General features: G+C 41.7%; 1 protein-coding gene across 5 annotated transcripts in view; it reads left to right on the top strand.

The window, feature by feature from the left end:
* The first annotated feature begins 10871 nt into the window (after window positions 1-10871).
* The window catches only part of usp36 (ubiquitin specific peptidase 36), a 64954-nt gene continuing 51338 nt past the window's right edge, over window positions 10872-24487 (top strand). For 2 of the 5 annotated variants that reach the window (XM_048610798.1, XM_020530763.2), the window contains exons 1-2: window positions 10872-10985; window positions 11125-11342. In XM_048610798.1, coding sequence (XP_048466755.1) covers window positions 11265-11342 — 78 coding nt within the window. In that variant the 5' untranslated portion in view covers window positions 10872-10985; window positions 11125-11264. Of the gene's footprint in view, window positions 10986-11124; window positions 11343-11611; window positions 11853-23180; window positions 23202-24487 lie in introns of those variants that run through there. The other 3 variants (XM_048610799.1, XM_020530764.2, XM_048610800.1) reach the window with 3 other exon arrangements.

The following is a 24487-nucleotide window of genomic DNA, read 5'->3' as shown; positions in this document are numbered from 1 at the left end:
TTCTGAAGAAGGGTCTAGGCCCGAAACGTCAGCCTTCCTGCTCCTCTGATGCTGCTTGGCCTGCTGTGTTCATCCAGCTCTACACCTTGTTATCTCTGTCTCAGGCTTGCTGCAGTGCTTCAGCAGGCTGGAAGAACAGCATCTTATTTTCCACTTGGGGACCCTGCAGCCTTCAGGACTCTAACTTTAGAGCCTGATTCCATCCTTCCATGTTCATTACCCACCCCACACCCAGTCCTGTTATGACATGGTGCTTTTAGCATAGTCACCTACTACTAGGCCTATTAACACATTATATGGGTTGCTTTCAGTGCAGCTCACCCACTCTGTCATCCTCTTAGCTCTTATTATTACTGGTTCAGCTTTTCTTCTGCCCTGGTTTGCTATCCATAATCTCCTTGTTTATCTACCCCTTTCATATCTTTCTGTGTGTGAGCTGCATTTCCACCCGTCCGCTCATTGTCCCCTCCACTCCCCTCCCCTCTCCTCCACCACCAACTTCAACACTTTTTCCCAGCTGCTAACCGTTCTGATGAAGAGTCATCAGACTTGAAACCTTAACTATCCTTTCTTCTTCCAGATGCTGCCAGACCTGCTGCATGCGGCTGGTTCGCTCAGCTGGTTAGAGCATGGTGCTAATAACACTAAGGTCGTGAGTTCAATCCCTATACGGGCCAACTGTAGTTTTAGGGGAGACAATGGCCTAGCGGTATTATCGTTGGACTGTTAATCCGGAAACCCAGATAACATTCTGGGGACCTGGGTTCGAATCCCACCATGTGGAATTTGAATTCAATAAAATGTCCGGAATTAAGAATCTAATGATGATCATGAATCCATTGTCGATTGTTGGAAAAACCCATCTGGTTCACTAATGTCCTTTAGGGAAGAAAACTGCCATCCTTACCTGATCTGGCCTACATGTGACTCCAGACCCACAGCAATGTGGTTGACTCTGAATTGCCCTTTGGGCAATTAGGGATGGACAATAAATGCTGCCTAGTCAGCGATACTCTCATCCCATTAATGAATAAAGAGTTTCACCAGCAATTTCTGTGTTTATAATAGCCAGTTAACAGGTTTCTTGGATTGTCAGCAGTAATGAATATAGCAGTTTTAAGTTCTCGGTTTTTTGATGTTTCTTTCCAATCAGTCCTGCCATAGGGCACTTTTCTTGTTGAGAGAGAGCTTTCTCTGCCTTTGTTATGTTTAGTGTTGTACATTAATTCCATCATTTCTGGCCTGCCATAAAAGAGCTCCTTAAAATAGCAGCGTTTGTGTAGATTTCATGTCCACTGAAATTGTGTTCTTCGTTCTTGATAATTATAGGCTCCGTCTCCAAAATGTGTGAAGATTCTCACGATGGTATGAACTGACCAGTCCGTAACCCTTGGCAGAAACGCTAATTTCAGCTCAGACTGCTTTTGATCTAATCGATATCAGTTTTATTAAATTTGGGCAATCTGTGTGGGTCAGGCAATCCCTGTCATCATTTTACATTAGTATTTCGGCCCATCAAATTCCCAGGTATTAAGTTGGCTGATGGGATTAAACATCAATAGGCTGTATTTTATATCATATTGACATTCCCTGTGAATGCCTTGGGATATTTTATTACATTGAAGGTGCTAAATGAATAAAGTATTGATTTTTGTTAAGACAATATGACTCATTAAGCTGGTGCTTTGACAAAGCCATCAAATTACTCCCATTTTCTCAACACTTACATTCTCCATAACCCTGCACATCTTTTCTTTTCAAATATATACCCAATTGAAACCATTGTCAGTGGCGCTTTGCACAAACTCTTCTTCTTTACCACTAAGTACATCATCTTGTTTTCCCACTCTCTGTGATGAATCAGACTTCTCAATTTTAGCATGCGCTTAGAGCCACAGCAAGCATTAAGCTTCATCTCTTACCAGTCACTGCTTATAGCTCAGAAGGAAGCCATTTGACCTGTCATGACTGTGTTAGCTCTCTGAAGGAGCCAACTGCCACTCCCAGGCCATTTTCTAATTGCTCTTCACGTTCTTCCTTTACAGATAATCAAATTCTCTGGAATATTTCCATTGAACCTACCTAAAACAGCCCACAAGGCAGAGCATTCCAGATCCCAAACACCTGAGGTGTGGAAAAGTTTTCCCTTGTGTTGCCATTGCTTTTTCTGTCAGCTATTTTAAATCTGTGCCACCTTATTCCTGCTCCTCCCACCAGTCATGAAGACCTCTGACTTTCACTTGGGCAATATAACCCACTTCAACTTACATCAACACCTTTGCTGTTGGGTCCATCATGCCTTTCTCTCTGTCAAGCACCTTGAACTTTTTACTGTGTTGAAGACATTCTAAAAATGCAGATAGTGTTTGGCCTGTCTTAATTTGACTATTACAACTAACTTCATTAACCTCCCATTCTACACTCCATAAACTTCAACTTTCCAAAATTGTGCTACACATAAGCCGTCTTGTTTAAATTTTTGTTCACTTATTAACCATGCCTTCTTCAGTCCACACTGTTTTCTCATAGTTCAGTACAAACTAAAATTGTGCCCTGTGACATTACTCCACCTTATCTTTACAATCTCCTCGAAACTTTTATCCTTCCTTATTCTCCCTGCCTCTTTATCATCTGACTATGGCCTCTAATACATTGATAAAAGACCATTCAGGTACTTTTTGCTATCTTTTTAAACATCCAGTCTAAAATTCATCATCTACATAAAATTCCATCTACAACATATCTGTCTTTGCCCAGATTTTGTCTAATCTCTTTCGTCCAGTTTTTGTGTTAACTTCCTTTTTTGTTTTTGTGAAGTATCCTGATATTGTACCATCTGTTAAAGGCACTGTACAAATATAGTGAAAGTGATGTGAGGCAGGCTCATCACTGGTATTTAACAGCATGCAAATACTATGCTCAAATTGTAGTCTCTAATCATAGTTGAGTTGCATATATTGTTTGGGTGGTATTTTTTGTTTACATATGCATAATGTGAATTAAAAACACAAACATTTCTTACAGTAATAAAATGCAACAATCGGTTTTGTTATACTTTATTAGTAAATTAATTTCAAGTATATTGACTTCTTGATCTCTTCACATTGTTGAAGGGGATCTAGAGATAACATATTAAACCAGTGCAAACATGTTTTTCTGTTTGTGGGATATGGGAGTCACTGGTGTGGCTAATATTTCTTGGCCATCCCTAATTGTCCTAGAGAATGTGGTGGTGAACTGACTGCAGTCAATGGAGAGGTATGTGCACCCACAGTGCTGTGAGGAAGGGAATTCCAGGATTCTGACACAGTGACCGTAAAGGAACAGTGAAAAATTGCTAAGTGAGGATGGTTTTTGGCTTGGAAGAGAACTTGCAGGTGGTGTTCCCATATATCTGCTGCTCTTGTCCTTCAAGGTGTTAGAATTCATGGGTTTTGAGGTGCTGTCGAAGCAGGCTAAGTGAGATGCTAGAGTCCATCTTGCAGGTGTGCATTGCTGCCACTGTGTGTTGAGTGAAGGAATTGAAAATGGTGGAGATGGTGTCAGTCAAGAGGGCGACTTTGCCTGGATGGTGTCGAGCTTTTTGAATATTGCTGGAACTGCACTCATCCAGACAACTGGGGAGTGTTCCATCACACCCCTGACTTGTGCCTTGTAAGTCATTTTGGGAGTCAGGAAGGGACGTGTTCGCTACAGGATTCCTAGCCACCGACTTGCTGTTGTAGCCACAGCTGGTTCAGTTCAGTTTCTGGCCAATAGTAAACTCCAGGATGTTGATAGTTCAAGACCCAGAGATGGTAACTTTTTTTATTTCAAAAATATACTTTATTCATAAAAAATATCTTTTTTTTTGTATTTGTTTGTGGGATGTGGGCCTCGCTGGCTGCCCAGCATTTCTTGTCCATCCCTAGTTGCCCTTGAGAAGGTGGTGGTGAGCTGCCTTCTTAAACCGCTGCAGTCCACCTGCTGTGGGTTGACACACAATGCTATTAGGGAGGGAATTCCAGCGTTTTGACCCAGCGACAGTGAAGGAACAGTGATAGGTTTCCAAGTCAGGATGGTGAGTGGCTTGGAGGGGAACTTGAAGTTGGTGGTGTTCCCATGTATCTCCTGCTCTTGTCCTTCTAGATGGAAGTGGTCGTGGGTTTGAAAGGTGCTGTCTGAGAATCTTTGGTGAATTTCTGAAGTGTATCTTGTAGATAGTACACACTGTTTCTACTGAGCGTCGGTAGTGGAGGGAGTGGATGCTTGTGGATGTAGTGCCAATCAAGCGGGCTGCTTTGTCCTGGATGATGTCAAGTTTCTGAGTGTTGTTGGAGCTACACTCATCCAGGCAAATGGGGAGTATTCCATAACAGTCCCAACTCGGGCCTTGTAGATGGTGGTCGGGCTTTGAGGAGTCAGGAGGTGAGTTACTCGCCGCAGTATTCATAGCCTCTGACCTGCTCTTGTAGCCGCTGTGTTTATGTGGTGAGTCCAATTGAGTTTCTGGTCATTGATAACCCCCCAACAAGTTGATAGTGTGGGATTCAGTGATGGTAACGCCATTGAATATCAAAGGGTGGTGATTAGATTTTGTCTTATTGGTGATGGTTATAGCCAGGCATTTGTGTAACATGAATGTCACTTGCCACTTGTCAGCCCAAGCCTGGATATTGTCAGGATCTTGTTGCATTTGAAAACAGACTGTTTCAGTATCTGAGGAGTCATGAGCGAATGGTGCTGAATATTGTGCAATCATCGACGAACATCCCCACTTTTGACCTTATGATGGAGGGAAGGTCATTGATGAAGCAGCTGAAAATGGTTGGGCTGAGGACATTAGCCTGAGGAACACCTGCAGAGATATCCTGGAGCTGAGATGATTGACCTCCAACAACCACGATCATCCTCCTAAGTGTCAGTTATGACTCCAGCCACCGGAGAGTTTGTCCCCTTCTACCCATTGATTCCAGTTTTGCTAGGGCTCCTTGATGCCACACTCGGTCGAATGCAGCCTTGATGTTTGTATAAACATAGTGACAAACGCAGTTCGGTCTGTACAGGAACATGTCAAGGAAACAAACAAACATCGTATTTTGACTCTATTCAAAAAAGCAAAGGTACCTCTTACAGATGCAACACTGCATGTACATGTATTTGAGGCTGGAGTTGTTGGTTGGCTCACCGATGGGATAAATAAACATGTAGAAATAGACCCCATCTACATACCACTACGGTGCAAAACTGGAAGCGGGACTACCCACTATGACAGAACGCACCATATAAATTCAGAGCAGGACGGAACAACTACGCTCCAATGGAGGCTAGACAGGACTGAAGATGTCACCTAGAAGGGAGATGAAACGTCTGCACGAAAACCAGTAAGCTTGGTGGCCCAACCAACAACTCCAACCACAACCCGAGCTACAGATCTTTGCAAAAACATGTATTTGAAGCTGTAGGAGGGTCCAAAACCTGAACAGACACCCATTTAACTTCAGCAGAAAGAGCTCAGATAGTGTCTTTCCCCTTTGTGCCTCAGTGGCAGCTGCCCCAAGCTTTACTGTATCCTTCAGCACAGAGTCCTGGACCTTGGAATGTGCCAGTCTGCAAACTGAACGTCAAGGAAAGATAGTTCAGTTTCATTCTTGTTGGAGATGGTCATTTCCTGGCACTTGTGTAGCACAAACGTCATTTGCATCAATGTTTCTTCAGTGTGGAATGCATAGAAAATCAACAAGTATATTGTCATAAAGATATGCTTATATGGAATTAATTTGTTACCTCATTGGCTGATCTTACGTATTAAAGTTGTAAAAAGTACATTTCATAAAATGAAGACACTGACTGAAAATGGCTGACAATTTGCATCAATGAAGCTGCATTCCATACCATGGGGACACAAGGTCTACAGAGACCCCAGAAGGTATGATGGCATCTCTGGGGGTGGGAATGACCCCTTCCTATCTCGCCAAGACGGAACATGGATATTTCAGGAGTTAGGGGCTAGGACATTAATAAATCAATCATCCCTGATATAGCTACAGCTGAATCAAAGCTGTGACAGATGTTGTGTTTTGGAATATACTGCTAATCTGGAGAGAGCTCATATGAATGTGGTCTTTTTGGTAAAAGCTTCAATTTGAATTTGGGCAGAGAGCGTACAAGCAGCTGGAGCGAATGCCTTTTTCCCACGATCTCTCCACAATTCATCATCCAAGCTTTAAACTTCATCTTGCTGAGAAAGTAAAATATGTTCACTGCTTTACAACAGACAGGGCCTCGAATGAAAACCGTCGGCGTTCTCCACGTTATTTTCAGAAAGGGACATGACCACCACAATTTAGATCAGCAACTTCAGCTGAAGAAACAGGGTCTGTGCACAAAACCTGTGTGTATTTAGTGACTTGCCTTCTTTTTAAATCTGCATTAACTTGGCTAATCTTACCAACTGAATCTCTGTATTTTTCTGCACGCTTGGGCTTTGAGAGTGTGTTTGCACACGTTGGTGGGAAGTCGGACATATTTAGACAGTTTTAATATTTTAACTTGGAGCATTTTAATACTAAAACTAATGAATTACATGTTTAATTCACGAATTGTGTGTAGCGCCTCTGTCAGATAAGAACTTATCAATAAAAAAACCAAATGTGAACCTGTTGCATCTAGTCATGATACAGCCATTTACTGTACACTCACCACAAATTGCACAATCACCTGGAAGAAGCAAAGGAAACAGAAAATCAGAGATGGAACAAAACATATAGGAGCAGGATACAGCCATTCAGGCCATCGAGTCTCTCTGCCATTCAATCATGGCTGATATATTTCTTAACCCCATTCTCCTGCCTTCTCTCTGTAACCCTTGATTTCCTTACTAATCAAGAACCTATCGTATCTGTATCTTAAATACATTTAATGACTTGGCCTCCATAGTCCTGTGCAGCAATGAGTTCCACAGATTAACCACCTCTGACTGAAGAAATTCCTCCACATCTCAGTTCTAAAGGGTTGAACATTCACTCTGAGACTGCATCTTCAGGTCCTAGTCTCTCCTACAAGTGGAAACATCTTCTCCACATCCAGTCAGAGGTGGATTGACCATGCTAAATTGCCCAGAGTGTCCAGGGATGTGCAGGCTGGGTGAATTGGCCGTGGGAAATGCAGAGTTACAGGGATAGGGTGGGGGCATGGGGCTGGGTGGGATGCTCTTTGCAGGGTCAGTGTGGGCTTGATGGCCTGCTTCCACACTGTAGTGGTTCTATGAATCTAGCCCACTTATTCTGCATGGAATCGTGGAAACTGCCACAGCTCATTCACCTGAGGAATTTGCAACTGTGTTACCAAATGTGTGAGACACCAGTCTCTGGTTCGTGACACACATGCAGTTGACTTCTTGGCATTTTAAAAATGTGGTGTCTTTACCATTCCAGGGAGCACCGCAGTACTTTGCTGCAAGGCTGCACTGGAGAGTAGTTGTGTGCTGCATGCTGTACAACAGAAGGTGGCTGGGGAGCCTACAGAAGACAATGTCATAAGCTAGGCCAATATCTACATCATCATTTGAGAAGGGGCAGGATGAGGAGGATGAAAAACAGGAGGTGGCAGTCCCTGTCCAGGCTCACAGATCTGACATAGACATAGACATAGACAAGCAGAAGAGGGTGGTTATGGCAGACAGCCGAGGGACAGGTCTATATAGCAAAGGTAACAAGGTGTACAGTTGGATGAACACAGCAGGCCAAGCAGCATCAGAGGAGCAAGAAAGCTGATGTTTCGGGTCTAGATTTTCTGAAGAGGGGTCTAGACCCAAAACGTCAGCTTTCCTGCTCCTCTGATGCTGCTTGGTCTGCTATGTTCATCCAGCTCTACACCTTGTTATCTCAGATTCTCCAGCATCGGCAGTTCCTACTATATCTATACAGCAAAGGTGATTCTTTGCAGGAGGGTGTTATCACCAGAGGCCTGCTAATTCAGATAAGCTTTCAAGCACAAGGAAAATCTATCATTTACATCAGCCATTCCCTGGTGAGCAGTTCCATGTGGCTGAAACCATGATCTTTGGCCTCAACAATGTGCATAAACACACCTTGGGAACTCATCACAATCCAACCTTTCACATGCCTGTTGCTGACTGTGAAGAGGTCACCCTGTGCCTACCCAAATCCTGTTGACAATGCTGAGAATACCAGCAAAAAGCAGGAATTTACACACAAGTTCTATGGATATGATTGTATGCACTAACATTACAACTAATGATACAGGGTAAGGCAACACTCTACTTATCTTTCACGTTATCTATCCACTACCAGAGTCAAAATTCAGGAATGTGCAATGTTAGAAACTTGCAATGCTGCCAGAAACCTTGACTTCCTTCGAAACTATAGCCCAAATCATCTGGAAGACAGTCTTCCAAAGTGAAGAGACCATGCAAGTCCACTGGAACAGAAAGTGTATTTTGACATGCGGAGCATCTGGTTATAGATGGGTTAAGTGAATGAGAAATGTGAAAGGAAGAATAAAAAAAAAACATTTTTTAAATGATGGGTAAGTGTACTGTGTCTGTTTTCAGTGGGGACTTAAATGTCCATGTACAAAAAATGTAAAATTTTAACATGCAGGTACACAAAGCAGTTAAGAAGGCAAATAGTTTGTTGGTCTTTATTGACGGAGAATTAGAATACGGGAGTAAAGAAGTCTTGTTGCAGCTCTACTGGGCTTTGATGAGACAATTGGAGAGCTATGTTGAGTTTAATTTTCAGTACCTATATAAAGAAGGATATACATACCTCAGAAGGTTTGCAACAAAGGCCTACTGGATTGAATTCTGCAATGAGAGCATTTCCTTGTGAGGAGAGATTGAATAAATCATTTAATCATTTTGAAGTAAAAAAAATGGTAATCTTATTAAGACATACAATTTTGAGAAGATTGAACTTGAGAGATTGTTTCCCCGGCTGACCAGTCTGGAACGAGTGACCATAGTCTCCAAATTGTAGTGAAGGCCCAGCTGGTTTTCTCATGGCCTTAAGGGAAGGCAGTCCCCCCCATCTTCATCTGATCTGGTCTTCCTGTGACTCCAGACCTATTGCAGTAGGTTGACTGTTGACTGCTAGTTGAAATAGCTGAGCAAACCACTGTGTTGGGCGATTAGGGTTGGGAAACAAATGCTGGTGTTGCCAGCAACACCCCATGTTCCATGAAAGAACAGGAGAAGATGCCTTCGAATGGATTAGTGTGTTGAAATTGTGAAAAGCTGTCAGCATTCATAATACACAGGGGCAGCGACCACTCAGAGCAAAGCTATCCCCATACTTGGGAAGGGAAGAATCTCTGTGGAACTGCTCCTCCACTTACTGCTGGTATGCTCATGGTGAACTAATTAACAGTAAAACCGAGAGATCTGTGAACTATGACTGGAGAAGCAGCAAGCAGGGCAAGTAAAAAAAGTGAGAAAGTGAGGTTTCTTTTGTCATGATACAGGCTGTGTGGGACCAGGGAAGTGTGCGGCCAAGCCTGGGAACCCATTGGGTGTTTGGTATTCATTCTGCCGGGGGTGTGGGAGATGTCAGACTGCACACGTCGAGGAGGGGGGAAGAAGGGTGAGAGGGAACCTACAGAAAAATGTTTTAAAACTGTCAACAATGAAATAGTCAGCCAATTGAGAGCCATTAAAACTTATTATCACTGAGGTAATAAATTTCTTGCAAATAATGAGCCATCTTTCCCTGAATGTGGCATATCTTCAAGAGCTCCATTATGGGATAAAATGTAATTTTGTGTTATGATAATGAACACTGCCGAATGTCAAATTTAAATCTGAGATTGAGTTCTAAGATGGCCTCTAGCTGCACAGTAGGGATTCTATGATTCTATGTAGTAACAAAGGTATTAAGTACGTGGCCATAATATTCAGGTTTGTGCACATACAATGGAAACCCATTACCTGTGACTTCACTAGTCTGTGGAGGGTGTGTTTACCATTTTTTTTGTGTACAGGAGTGTCAGTTATTTTTGGAAAAAGAAGTTTAACTTGTGCCTATTGTGCTAATTTAAAAACAGTGGTGTCTAATAAATTAAACATGTCCCTGTGTGTTGTGGTGTGTCATTCACTGGATTGGTGATAATTGAGGATATTGATGAATTCTTCTAATTCTGTTTCTGTGAAGGCCCTAATTCCCCATAGAGACGGTATTGTTACTTTGTGACTGTGTCACTCATAACCGAGTAAGGGGAAAAATAAGGAACCTCTAAAAAGCAAGCATTAGCCTCAAATTAAAAAGTAGTCCTTCAGATAATCACAAGAAATGGCTTAAATATATGTTTTTTAAAAGTGCCCTGGTAGCTGATGAGGTTTTTTTTGTCCCAATCAGAGTGAAGTCTTAAGTTTATTTCTGATCAGTTTACCAAGTTGTTTACTAAGTAAAACCTCGACAGGGCACTTCGGTACAATGCTTCACATGCCCTGGACAACCAAGCCTGCAGGAAGTGTTGTTTACTGGAGTTTGAAGAACAAGACGACACCTAGAAAAAGAGCAGGGCTCACTGAGGTCCTATGTGCAGAGGTGAAAAAATGGGCATTGTTCTTAATAACAATCAAGATAGGGGGGTGTAATGCAAATATATCTGGTTAGGGACAAGGAAATATTGTATGGTATAAATATCGTGAGAGAGGAAATTTAAATAAGTTTTGTGTTAAAAAGGTAGGGTTAAAGAATCTTTTAAGGAGTAATGTAGATCAGCGTTTAAAATAATCAATACAAACAACTTTAATTGAAAGGCTTTGCTCTTTGCAATTGACGTAGTAAACATTGCACGAGGGCGTTCTCCACTAAGTACCACAAATAAACGTTGTCCAAGTAAAGGAATCTGTAAAGAAAGGACCGGCATTTGTATAGTTCCTTCCACAGCCATAGGGCATTCCAAAATGCTTTTAGCTGAAGAAGTATTTTTGTAGAATCAGTATCATAAGAATTTTTTCACAGGCTCTGGGGGTAGGAAGAGTAAGTCTGTGCTATGTTTATTCATGTTCATGTGTATTAAGAGACGTGTTTTCAGCAAAGTTGTCCACACGCAAAATTTGAACATGTAACTGAAGACTTGTCCGGCTGCATTTTTTTTTAACCTCCCCCTTCTCATCAGATTCCACAGATCATATCGAACTGCGAGGGGCAACTCCACCAGCAGGGCTATCCTTTTTTTCCTCTCCGGGGACAGATTGTGCGCCCATTCACTAGACATGTCACCCATCAATCATTGCTGTTTACTGCTGGCTTTCCCGGATGTCCACCAGCGCTGCTCGGCGCCGAGTCCATGTTGTGAAACTGTTCTGCAGAGCTCGCCCCGTTAGTCCTGACCAGGTAATCCTGACTCTTTGTTTTGCTCCTTCTTTGGTAGTAGGAAATGAGTGGAGCTGGTGCAGCGGTGTGAGTGCTGCCACATTGTAGCGCAATGTTGCAGAATGTCGCGGAGAACGGATACACTGAGCGAGCGCGAGGCTCCCTGGCCTACTGCGGGACCTGCCCCACCCCCTTTTCGCTGATTGGTTCCGCTTGTCGCCCCGCCTTCTATGTGGGCGGGGTCTCCAACTGGGCCTGTCACCGATTGGCCCAGCGCGCTGCCAGTCAAGGCGCTTGCCCGGGGTGTGTGTTTGTGTGTGATCAGAGGCTTCGCGTAGAAGCGGCTACAAAGTATCGGTCGGCCCAGCCAGGAATCTCAGGTCAGGATTGCTGCAGTGTTACTGCTGTAGGCTGAAGCGTCGGGCGCTATGGTGAATCTTTATGGTCCCGGCATCTCCTTGCCGTGTTATTATTGGCTTTGAGACTGGAGCGGTTTGTGAAGAGCTTGACCGTGACTTTCACACTTGACTGGTTAGTGCCGTGTTTCGGTGAAAGTGGGAGTGGGAGTGGGAGTGGGGGTGGGGGTTGCAGTTGGTGGTGTTTAACACGTGCTGGGTTGCTGCATTTTGGAGTCAGCGTGCGCCTTTCGAGAGATTATATAAGTCGCCATCGCGCATTCCTATCGAAATCAATAAACTGCCCACGGATTCGTTCTGAAGGATTTGTACTCGTCAGTATTTGATTTATTGATGGTTGTCTGACAATGAAACAATCTTTTAAGAGTTTTATTTACCGATTGAGGCACTGTCAACGTTTCAGAAATCATTCGGCCATGAGTCGTTTTTGTATGAAGTAAGCACATTTAGGAGAAAACCACAGTTGCAGGCCTGTGATATACGTTTGGAACCATTGGTTAATGGACATTAGTTTTGTATACTTGCACGTGTCGAGAAAGGGTCAAAAAACATCACCGCTCAATTGATCTTTGAAAGGAGCGGCCTACAAATCTGGACCAATCTCCCTTTCAGTTTGGCGAAGGCTGTTTTTAAATCCATATCAAGTAGCTTATTTCCGTTGATTGCACTCATGTACGAGCGAGAAGTTTGTGGGTTTAAGCACCACAATTAGGCCTTGATTCTGTAATTTAGATGGCACATCAGCACAGCACTGTGGGAGTTAATGTCAGAGGTGTCATCACATGTGATGTTGAGTTCAGGCTCCCACTAGCGTGTTACTAGCCTGTTAAGGTGGACGTGAAAGGTGCCAGTGAATTAAATAACAGTTGGTTCAGTGCCTTGAGCAAGGTTTCACCCTCAATTGTTGCCTCTTAAATAGATTAACTGAATATTTATCCGATTTATCTTACTATTGAAAAAAATGAGCAAACAGCACCCTGTACTTAAAGCTACTTCTCAAAATAACTAATTGTAATGTGAACTGGTTTTGTTTTGAAATGTTGTTATTTTTATCGTGTTTGCATTTACCACTGCCAACTAAGAAAGATGATTGATTGTTTCTTTAATCACTTGAGCCTTCATATCAGCTTTCAGAGTATGAGTGATGATGTGGAGGTGCAGGTGTTGGAATGGGGTGGACAAAGTCAGAAATCCCACAACACCAGGTTGTAGTCCAACAAGTTTATTTGAAAACACAAAGTGTTTCGGAGTCTTACTCCTTCTTCACGTGTTAGCGAGAGAGGCAGTATCCAACACAGAATTTACAAGTAAAAGATCAAAGGGTCACACCACTGCTGTGGATGTCCTAAACAAACCTAAGATTGTTAAATCTTTAATCAGTTAGAAGGTTTTAATTGATTAACGTGTATATGTAAATCCCTGTATTCGTTTAAAGTCACTGTCCTGCGAGACCGAAAGATTTTATCAGTGTAAAGAAGAGGTGATATTTTGGGTCAGACAATGCATGTTAGGTGGTGAGGCCTTGTTTAGAATCTGTTTGTGTTTTGGTTTGGAATCAGACTGGTTTTATTTCTAAAGTAGGAATTTATAAAATGCCACATTGTCTATAAATTGTGTGCTTTTTGAACAAAATAGAATGTATCTGCAAATACAAATTAACTGTGTGTGTGGTTGTCTGTCTCGCAGTGATACAGCACACAACAGACCCTTTGGTCCAGCCTGTTCATGCCAACCATTATCCCAAGCTAAACTAGTCCCACCTGCCTGTGCTTGCCCTATATCCCTCCAATCATTTCTTATTCATGTACTTATCCAAATGTCTTTTAAATGTTGTAACTGTACCTGTACCCACCACTTTCTCTCGAAGTTCATTCCACACATGAACCACTGTCTGTGTAGGGAAAAAAGAATTGACCCTCCTGTCTTGTTTAAATCTTACTCCTCTCGCCTTGAAAATGTGATCTGAAGTCTTGAAGTCTCCCACCCAAGAAACAGCCACCTGCCATTTGCCTTATCATACCCCTCATGATTTTATAAGCTTCAACCTTCTATGCTCCAGTGGAAAATAGCCACAGCCTATCCAACCTCTCCATATAACTCAAACCCTCCATTCCTGGCAACATCCTGGTAAATCTCTTCTGAATTCTGTCCAGCTTAATAATAATATTTCCAGTAACAGGAGTAAAATTCCTTCTGCTGAAAGATATAGGGACTGAAAGTTCAATTGGTACAAAAGATTGGACCACAAAACACATGGAGTACTCCTGTATCCTTCTGTTTTCATGGTTAATTCTATTAGTTCCTTTCATACTGTGTCAGGAAGGCTCCCGGTTTAAACTAGTCTGGATAGAATAGCTGATCACAGCCAGGGTGGTGAAAAAAATTTGGCTTCCTTGCTGCTCTGTGAGACAAGAGAGGAATGATTATGATTTCCATGTTGGTTAGCTACTCTGTGATCTTTGCTGAAAGTGTGAGAGAGTGAGCTTGTAATACTTGAAGCTAATGCACACAAGTACGTAATTGAACCATACAAGCTGATGGCACAGAAAAGGCCATTCAGCCTGTCTAGTTAATTTGCACTTGCAGACCTGGCATTAACTAGTGTCCCCCCCATTCCACCAACCTCAACTCTGCTGTCCCGTCCCTGTCGGCCTTTAGAACGCCACGATTGAATCTGCTTCACCCACCCTCAGTTATTAAGTTGCGGTCACCGTGTACTGCCTAAGGAAAGATTTCCCTCATTTATGAAGAGCCACACCAGACTCAAAATATTAACTCTGCTTTTCTCTCAGATTCTGCCAGACCTGCTGAGTTTTGCCCACCGTTTGCTGTTTTTGTTTCAGATTCTCCTCGTATTGTCTTTGCTTTTTGTCTCCCAATCACTTAAATCAATGCCATCTGTTTCTTGATTTTTCCACGAATAAAAGTTTCTCTCCGGACTCCTCATAATTTTCAACACATCAGTCAAAACTCCTCTCAAAGGAGAATTGTCTAACTCCCGTAATCCTTCCATGTAACTGAAATTTCTGAAGAAGGGTCTAGGCCCGAAACGTCAGCTTTCCTGCTCCTCTGATGCTGCTTGGCCTGCTGTATTCATCCAGCTCTGCACCTTGTTATCTCAGATTCTCCAGCATCTGCAGTTCCTACTATCCATGTAACTGAAATTGCTCCTTTCTGGACTCATTGATTTAACTGTTTCTGTACCTACCCTGATGGCTGAAAATTTGAGGCAGGAATCATTGTCTTCAGTGGAGCTGGAATAAGGACAAGGGGAGGAAAAATGTCTTGCATTTTTTTCATGTATTTTTGGAATGGAGCTGCGAACCTGTATGGCTTTTGCTTTTGTCCATGCTTATGGATCAGAAACAATAGATATTTGAACTGTGAAGTGGTACTTGGGAGCTGATTTCCTCCTAAATCAATGTAAGTGTTACAACTGGGTCATTAGGTGTTAAATAGGATTAGGAGGTTGTAGTTTGCTCCATATCTTATTCAGTTATTCTTCTATCGGATCATTTGCATCCTCCATGGTGCACACTCATGCTCTGAAGAATGAGTAGTACCTGATTTCTCAATGGGATCTTTCATCATTATTTGAAAAATAGCAGTGAGTGGTGTGTCCAGATTAAAGTAATGCATGGCTGAAAAATAAGCTATGACAACCCAATAAGATTTAACTTTACTTTAAAAATGGAGTACAGCAAGTAATTGAATTCAGTTTTTGTATACTGATATTCATTCCATTGTTCCTCAATCCTGCTGACATGGGAATGTCAATAAATAGTTGATTTTACATATTTTAAATTGTTCAATCTAATCTATTTTTCTTACTCTCCAGTTTTGTTTTATAATATGTAATATATATATAAATTTATACATATATATGTTACATTGTAATTGATTGAGAATGCAGGCAGATGACCTTGTTGAAGTCTCTGCTGGTATCTACTTGAAACCCGTTGCCAGAGGGTGCAGAGGACTCACCCAGGATGAGTATTCGTATAGGTGTATGGCCTTGACTGTTTTTCTCGGTGTGACAGCTCAGGAGAGCAATAGCACCTGTAAGCATGTGCCTACCCACTCGGTGAATTTCAATATTGGTACACAGCATCATACATAACATAATGTGTCGATTCAAAATGGAATTCAAATTAATGCTCCATTTGTCAGCGGTTAGTGGTGTTGGTTATTATAGTGTGGTGCTTTTCAATGAAATATCTTTGACAATAAGTATTCATTGGTACGTTAAATGTCTGATTTTATACAGCCTAAGATGTTTGCATATTGAATTCAGGCCCTCAGTTTGGAGTTTGATATTTTAATGAAACTTTAATAACTTTCAATTGTCTCACAAAAATAATTGAATAAATTGTTGAGAGGCTTGTTTTGGCATGTTATTTGCCTGGTTCAGGATGAGATTTATGTATTTGGGGGGATAAATTGTCATGCATCAATTTCAAATTGTTCTTTATGGATCCCTTCATGACAAAGCGTAAAGCAATCTCACTTACTGCCTTCACCCTGTGTCGTACCTCACGCTTTGTTCAGCTTTGGTCTCCTTCAGGGTCAGAATTCTCAGTTTCTTGAACTTTGTCTCCGTGGCTGTAAGCACAAACAAGTTGATCATGCAAGTTGGTGCTCTGCCCTATCTCCTGTGCCTCTGTTCTTCTCTGACATCTACCTTAGAATACATCACAGTGGCTCAGTGGTTAGCACAGCAGCCTCACATCACCAGGGACTTGTGTTCAATTCCAGCCTTGGGCGATTGACTGTGTGGTGTTTGCACATTCTCCCCATGTATGTGTGGGTTTCCTCTGGGTGCCCTGGTTTCCTCTCACAGTCAAAGGATGTGCAGGTTAGGTGGAGTGGCTGTGCTAAATTGCCTATAGTGTCCAGGGATGTGCAGGCTTAGGTGGGTTAGCCATGGGAAATGCAGGGGTTACAGGGATAGGGTGGGTGGCTTTGGATGAGATGCTGTTCGGAGGGTCACTGTGGACATGATGGGTTGAATGATCTGCCTCTACACTGTATGGATTCAGTAATCCTATAATATATTGCATACTGTAGTGTGAGAAAATGCTGGACATACTCTGCTGGTCTGTGAAGAGAGTAGTTAATGTTTCAGGCCTGATTGCAAGAGTTGGTTGCTTTGGATGAGCTGATTTATCATCTGTTTTGAAAAGCATATTGGAATTTTTAGTAACCAGACATTCAGGGAGCCACGGAAATAGTCAACAGTTTGTTAAAAGCTGTACAAGATGGGAATGTGTGCAGCTGTGGAGTGTCATTCTCCTTGTCCCTGAGTAGCTGAATGTGACTCCTCATTTGCTTCATCCGTCATTTTGACTGCCAGAGTACTCTTCGTTATCCCAATGGATTCTGCTGGAATTATGCTTTGTGTGCATTTTGCCTGTCCCTGACACACTCCTAAAGCAGTTACACTTTATCAAATGTGCCCATAGTGCACTTACACGATTTCATTTGTGAACAGTAGGCATTCGAAACCTTAAGGTGACAACTTTGATCTCACCTGTAACCTAATGTCTCAGTTTAAGTATACCTTTAGAAATAGACTCTTTGCTCCTTACAGACCTCAATCTCTTGTGTTCCTGCTATCTTGTTTTCTTGGGTGACTGTTCTTTGACAGCACAAAAAATGATAACGTGTACCCTTATTTATACTACTTAGGTGACGTGGAGTAACACTCAAGGTAGTTCTTGTGGGTCAGGTTAAGCTGATTTAAATTGAGTAAAGGCAGAGTATTCATTGTTCACAAATATTGGCTGCTGGGTCCCAGTAAGTCCCTGCTGCTTGGTGTCATGGTTATTTGCCTGCTGTACACAGTGATTAGTATAATAAATTTATGAAGTGAAGGAATAAAAGAACTTTGCATGTTCTTGCAGAATGATCCTAAGCATCAGGATATTGCTCAACATCGTATTGGTTTAATAGTATCTGATCAATGGTCAGAATGAGATTGAGTTAAATCGATTTTAAGTCTGAAATAAGCAATAACAGTTGTCATATCTCTGTCTAATCTGAATTGGTTGAAATTTTCTTTTTGAACTTCTTTTAGCAAGTTGATCGTTATCATCTTAATTGACAAGATAACATGTAGAATTTGTCACTTGTTCATATTCTTGATTTTAAAAATCTATCCCAGTTTCATAAGATGACAAGAAGGATGCACAGCAGTGCAAGGCATACTGGTGATCATAAGTGACTGAGGATTGGGAATTAATTAAAGGTGTTCACACGTCGTGGTGTAAAAAGCTACTTGAATTCCCCAGATAAGTGGTGGGTTTAATTCTTAACCAGTGTCTCTTGCAATTGATTCCTCTAGTAGTGACATGTTTAGTTGTATTTGCATGATATAGACGGGTGCATGGGCAAAGTAGGGACATGGTAAAGGGTGGGAGTTGTACTGCAGCTAACCAGCATCTGAGGTGCTAGAATGCAAGGACTGACTGCAAGAAAGAGAGGAAGAAAATATTGATGGTGGAGAGAATATTTTCTCATGGACGTTGATCTGAATTGTCTTCAGTGGTGTGAGCTTATTATAGAGTTTCCTCCAACCCTATCGACACTTTTCACCCCATTTAAAATCTAAAATATTTGTGATTCTTGCGGTCATAAAAGTGCCAAGGGAAGCACCTTCTCCTCGGCACAGGGAGCTGGAGAGTGCTGTTGAATACCCATTGGTCTGAGGCTTGTGATCTTTTGAAGTAGAATTTTGGTCCACTTGGTTACCAGAGAAACCACTTTGCCGATTGTATCTTTTCAAACAACTTGTTCGGACATGTTATGGCACATCTCTGAGGCTAGTCGGACTTGAGCCTTACCTCGTGGCCTAGAAGTAGGAGCAGTACTACAATGTCGTGAGACTTTGAAGCTTTGCTTGCATGGTGGCGGCTACAAGATGGGGGAACAGCAAGACCGTAACCACCTCTGTCTCTCTGGTGTTCTCATTCCAATGAATTCTGTCTCCCACTTTTGTTCCCCATTGTACTTTTAGGGTTATATATGCATGTTTCCCTTTTCCATGGCCTGAACATAACAGCCACTCTGGTTGTGAACATCCATCTTGCAGCTTTTTCCCATTTACTCAGTTTCCATAAGCCTGTCTGATATCAGAGGTACAATTCCTGCTCCCATGATTTCCCTGTGCCCTTCAACATAAGCACGTAACTCCTTTTAGTGGCTTCTATACTAAATTCCTACTCCCCTCTAAAACTCACTCTTAATTCATCTAATCCTACGTTTTGTCCAGCACCCATCTCGTACCTTTTTTCTAGTGTCTTATTTCAAGGACATTTTCCAGAACACACTATTTGAATCATCTGGTACAGGCATTGTGACATGTTTTAAAGATGAATTGACTGTTGCTACAGTTACCATCAATATCTTCCAGGCCTGTGATCAAACCTTCAGGCTTCTTCACCTTGTGTGCAGTGGGACAGTTCTTGAGGGGAATCATCCCATGAGGGGAAACATTCCTGTCAGTATTTACTCTGTCAGGCCCCTTAAGAATCCTGTACATTTCAACAAATGACCTCGTTCTTCTAAATTCCAATGAGTTCCAACCTGTTTAGCCTTTTCTCCTAAGACAACCCCCCTCCAGAAATGAAATAATACCAATGAAATAATACCTTTCCTTAAAAAAGGGGACCAGAACAGCGCTCAATACTTCACGTATGATCTCTCCAACATCTTGTACTGTTGTGGTAAGACATCCCTACTCTTATACTCCAAACCCCATATTGATTTTAACATAAAGACTAAAATTAAAAGTTCTTTCCGGTGCCCACAAAAAGCAATTTACATTGTATAATTCCTGGAATTCTTCTTCTGTTTTATTCATTTGAGAAGAATAGAAACATAGAAAATAAGAGCAGGAATAGGCTATTTGGCCCTCGAGCCTGCTCCATTACTCCATAAGATCATGCCCGTTCCTGGTTTCCTCAAATCCTTTGAACCATTTAGCCTTATATGCTATAGCGGACTTTTGCTTGAAATAATAATGTTTTGGCCTTGACTGCTTTCTGTAGTAGCAAATTCCACAGGCTCACCACTGTTTGGGTGAAGAAATTTCTCCTCGCGAGAAGAGAATCAACATCTGGGAAATTGTTGAGAATGTTGGAAGCGACCAAGTGCTGGAAAATGGGATTAGAATAGTTAGGTGGTTAATGACCACTGAGGGCACAATAAGGACCTTTTTTCTGTGCCGTAGATCTGTCTGTATGACTATTTGAATAGTGTCTGATGTGCATTGACTATTCAAAATTTGTGGCTCTTAAGAGCATTTATCTACTTAAATTTAAGTTCTCAAACAAGCAGAAAATGCTGGAGAAACTCGGCAGGTCTGGCAACTGCTAAGGACAGAGAAAGCAATAATGTTTCAAATCTGGTATCCCTCTTCAGAACTGGAGGTCCTCAGTTCTGAGTTTGTCCAGCAATTTTGTGTTTGTTTTAGATTTCCAGCATCGACAATATTCTACTTTCTTTCTTTTGCTGAGCTTCTCAAAATGGGGTCTGTGGAGACTTCTGTATGGATTAACTGATGATGTACAACAGTTATTTACAAATAAGACTAATTGTATAATTTATGATGGTAAATGTGGAAGAATGCCTTTTGCATTGAGCACTGTATGGTTGCAATTACCTTCTGGGATGGTTTGTCGATTGGTACAAGAGTAAGCAATAGGTGGCTAGATGGAAGTTTGGTGTAATCTAGCAAGATGTGAGCAATATACAGTTACTGTTGTGCTACAGAAAGTGGATTGGCTCTCCCCTAGAAGAGGAGGATTTGTGAAGAAATGCACTGAGCCACATGATCATCAGGTGTTGAGCAATACAAAGTTGATGGATGTTGGAGTGCTCCAGTCTTGTGCTGCTGCCCAGATTTGGGAGAAGACAAGGGACTGCAGAACTTTAGACCCTTTAAGGGAGGAAGAAATACATTTTAGGCCATATTAGTGTAGAACTTGCTGTTGCAAATATTGGAAATGCTATAACAGGCTACATTATTAATATACTCACTTATAAAATAATCTGAAGCACATCTGCACCTTGACTTTTGCAGTCTTGATGGGAGGAATTGGTGTCTGTCATCGATCCACTTAAGAAAGAATCCTTCAACCAAAACAATTGCGAACTGCTGATTTAAGTCATTGATTCAAGGCTCACTGTCCATAGAAGATGTTGGTCTACTGTTATCATATTTAGAAACATTCTGATACAGTGTGTTTATATCTATCTGGTTAACTCTTCTGAGTTAAGTGGGTGTGGTGCTGCAAGTAGACAAATATGCATCTATGTCAATCATCGAGGACCAAAAATCATGCATATGTAGACGACATGTGGACCGGCTCTTCTGGCAACGGTAGCATAGGCTGTTTTGGGACAGTGATACTTTTTTTAAGGCTGGAAAATGTCTGGACAAACAGCTTTTAAGTAAACAGCCAACTATCTGTGATGCCATGGAAGGCCGGGATGAGCTAAAAGGTGCAAAAGTGAATGCTGAAGTGTCAACTTAGTAAAATAGAACACAAGACTGCATGTGTGCCAAATAGCATAAGCAGCAAATGATACTGCCAAAAGATCCCACAGCAAGCAAGTCAGTTCTAACCTCTGCAGTCCTGCCACATCCAGTCATGAATGGTGGTGAGCAATTAAACAACTCACTGGATGAGGTGGCTCCACAGCCACAGGGCATCACTGGAGAAATTCCCCACAGTCGATTTCTAGGCCCAACCATCTTAAATCCTATATGACCTTTCCTCCATCATAAGGTCAGAAGTGAGGATACGTGCTGATGTTCACCGTTCGTAGTTCCTCGGATACGGCAGCAGTCTCTGTCCAAATGCAGCAAGACCTGGGCAATATCCAGGCTTGTACTGATGTATCATGTGAATGTTACATGCCACACAAGTATTAGACAATGACCCTCTTCAACAAGAGTGAATCCAGTCATTGCCTTCAGGTGCTTGCTGGTATTAGTATCTCTGAATCCTTCCAATTGAGAAGTGTGATGGAATACTCACCACTTGGCTGGATGAGTGCAGTTCCAACATCACTCACTAAGGTGATGCCGTCTCGGACAAAGCAGTCTACTTGGCTCTCCATCGGTGTTATTCCTTCCTTCGTCGAAGCACAGTGGCAGCAGTTCCATCTGCAAGATGCACAAGGCTCTTTTGACAGCACCTTCTGAACCTGTGACCTCTACCACCTAGAAGGACAATGGTATAGTTCCTGTCCGAGTCACGCGCTATCCCTTCTCTGTCTCTGGGTCAAAATCCTGAAACATGCTTCCTGAAGCACTGTGGGTGACTCTATGCTTCAAGGACTATAGTGGTTCAAGCAACCAACTCTGCTTTCTTTAGGGCAATCAGGAATGGGTAATAAATACTGGCCTAAACAGCAACGCCCACATCCCATGACTGAATAAAAAGGTTGAAATGTATAAAGCACAAGAAGAGAAACCATGGTAAGTCTGGCGAAGTGGCAGGATTGTCATGGCTCAGGAGTCTAATGGAAAAAAAGGAAGTAGATTTGGTAGGGTATTGAAAAAGAATGCCTATCCCATAAGTTGATGCTGAACAGAATAGTTGCCAGACCAAGCAGGATTGCATTGAATTCAATTGTTCTCAGTGTTGTTTTCTAGTCAGTTGTTGTCTAAGTTATTGTGTAAATATGTTACCATTTATACATGTGAAGCAGCAGAATAAAACTTCTTTTAAAAGTATATTATTATGACTTTGTACAGAAAGAGAGTATTTAAATTTTCTATTTTTTTACCGATGCATTTGGATGTCATGGTTTAAGGTTTTTGTGAATATTGATAAACTTGTACAAATAATTTAAAAATGCAGAAGTGATCTTTTTCTTTCACAAACTCCAGTCCAACGCCCAGATCCTAATCTCTCACTTTTTAATGGTACATTTTTGGATGTAGCAGTGATTGACATGACCTGTTTTTAACAGTGCATGAAATATACACAAAAGAAAACTGTGGAATTCTTTTAGTTCTGTCTAGGTTTATGAAAAAATGGCATTTTCATTAGCTGTACTATTGTAACTCCTGTCTAAAGATAGCGGGGGAGGAATTGTAAGACAGCAACGACCCTAACAGACAGCGGTAACTGACAAGTTGAAACTCTCTTGTAACCTGAAAGATAAGGCTAATGTGATTTAAAGAAAGGGGTTTTTTTTAAACCCAGTAATAGGGAACAAAAAGAATTTGTGCTGCCCATTTGTTTTCAGAGTTGCCATCTTTTTTTCAAGAAACCAGTTTGGACAGTAATAGTATGGTTATGTTGTATACATAGGTTGACAAAATCTGAGGAAGGGTCACTGGACCTGAAACGTTAACTCTGATTTTTTTTTTTTTTCTTCACAGATGCTGCCAGACCTGCTGAGCTACTCCAGCAACTTCTGTTTTTGTTCCTGATTTACAGCACCCAAGGTTCTATCGGTTTTTATGGCGGGTTCCCCTCTGACTTAAGGATGTTTTATATGTTATTTACATTTAAGTTTTTTTTTAAAAGAAATATTAAATTCCATCAATATTGGAAGAGCTTCTGGAACAGAAATATCAGATCCTGGAGTGAACTTAAAATCAATTGGAAATTATGCAGTTATAATTTAAGCCTTGTACTATTACAGTTAGTTTCAATTAGAACATCAAGAGAATTGGAAAACAGGTTCAGTAAAAAAAAAGTCAGACAACAGTTTAAGTCCATTAAGCAAATCAATTCCAAATTAAGTCACAGTGCAGCATTTTATCATGTTAGTTGCGTTGGTCAAAGAAACTCACACAGTGCAGAAACGTACAGGACAGAAGAGACCCTTCAGCTGGTTGAGTCTGCACCAACAAAACTATTCAAAATCTGGTTCATACCTTTGAATGTCATGACATTTCAAGTGCACATCAAAATGTTTTGTAAAGGTATGGGTTTTCTGGCTCCGAGGGGAAGTTATGGCCTTGTATTATCGCTGGACTGTTAATGCAGAGTTCTGGGGACACTGGTTCAAATCCCACCACAGCAGATGATGGATTGTGAATTTAATACAAATCTGGAATTAATGGTCTACTGATGACCATGAATCCGTTGTTGGTTATTGGAAAAACGATCTGGGTCATTAATGTCTTTGAGGGAAGGAAATTGCCAACCTTACCTGATCTGGCCTACATGTGACTCCAGACCCACGGCAATGTGGTTGACTCTTAAGGGAAATTGGGGATGGGCAATAAATGCTGGCTTAGCCAGCGATGCCCTCATTTCATGAATGATTGGGGAACAAAAACTATCCTCCTTGGCAATGTACTCTAGACCCCCACCACCCTCTATGTATAAAAATTTCCCTAAACCTCCTGCCCTTTACCGTAAAATTATTTCCCCTCATTATTGACCCTTCAACTCAAGGGAACAGCTGTTTTCTATCCACCTGGTCCAAGCCCCTCAATCTTTTATATACCTCTATCAGGTCCCCGCTCAGCCTTCTGTGCTCTAAAGAAAGCAATCCGAGCTTATCCAGTGTCACTTCAAAGCTGAAATGCTCCATCCCAGGCAACATGTTGGTGAATCTTCCCCGCACCCCCTCCAATGCAATCACATCCATCCTATAATGTGGTGACCAGAACTGCACGCAGTACTCCAGCAGTGGCCTAACAAAAGCTTTGTACAGCTCCAACGTGACTCTCTCCTCTTATAATCTGTGCCACGAATGGTAAATGCAAGTGTCCTCACT

The sequence above is a fragment of the Rhincodon typus genome, chromosome 23 (assembly GCF_021869965.1).
Source record: "Rhincodon typus isolate 14 chromosome 23, sRhiTyp1.1, whole genome shotgun sequence".
NCBI lineage: Eukaryota > Metazoa > Chordata > Chondrichthyes > Orectolobiformes > Rhincodontidae > Rhincodon > Rhincodon typus.
This window is presented reverse-complemented; position numbering and strand designations above follow the sequence as displayed.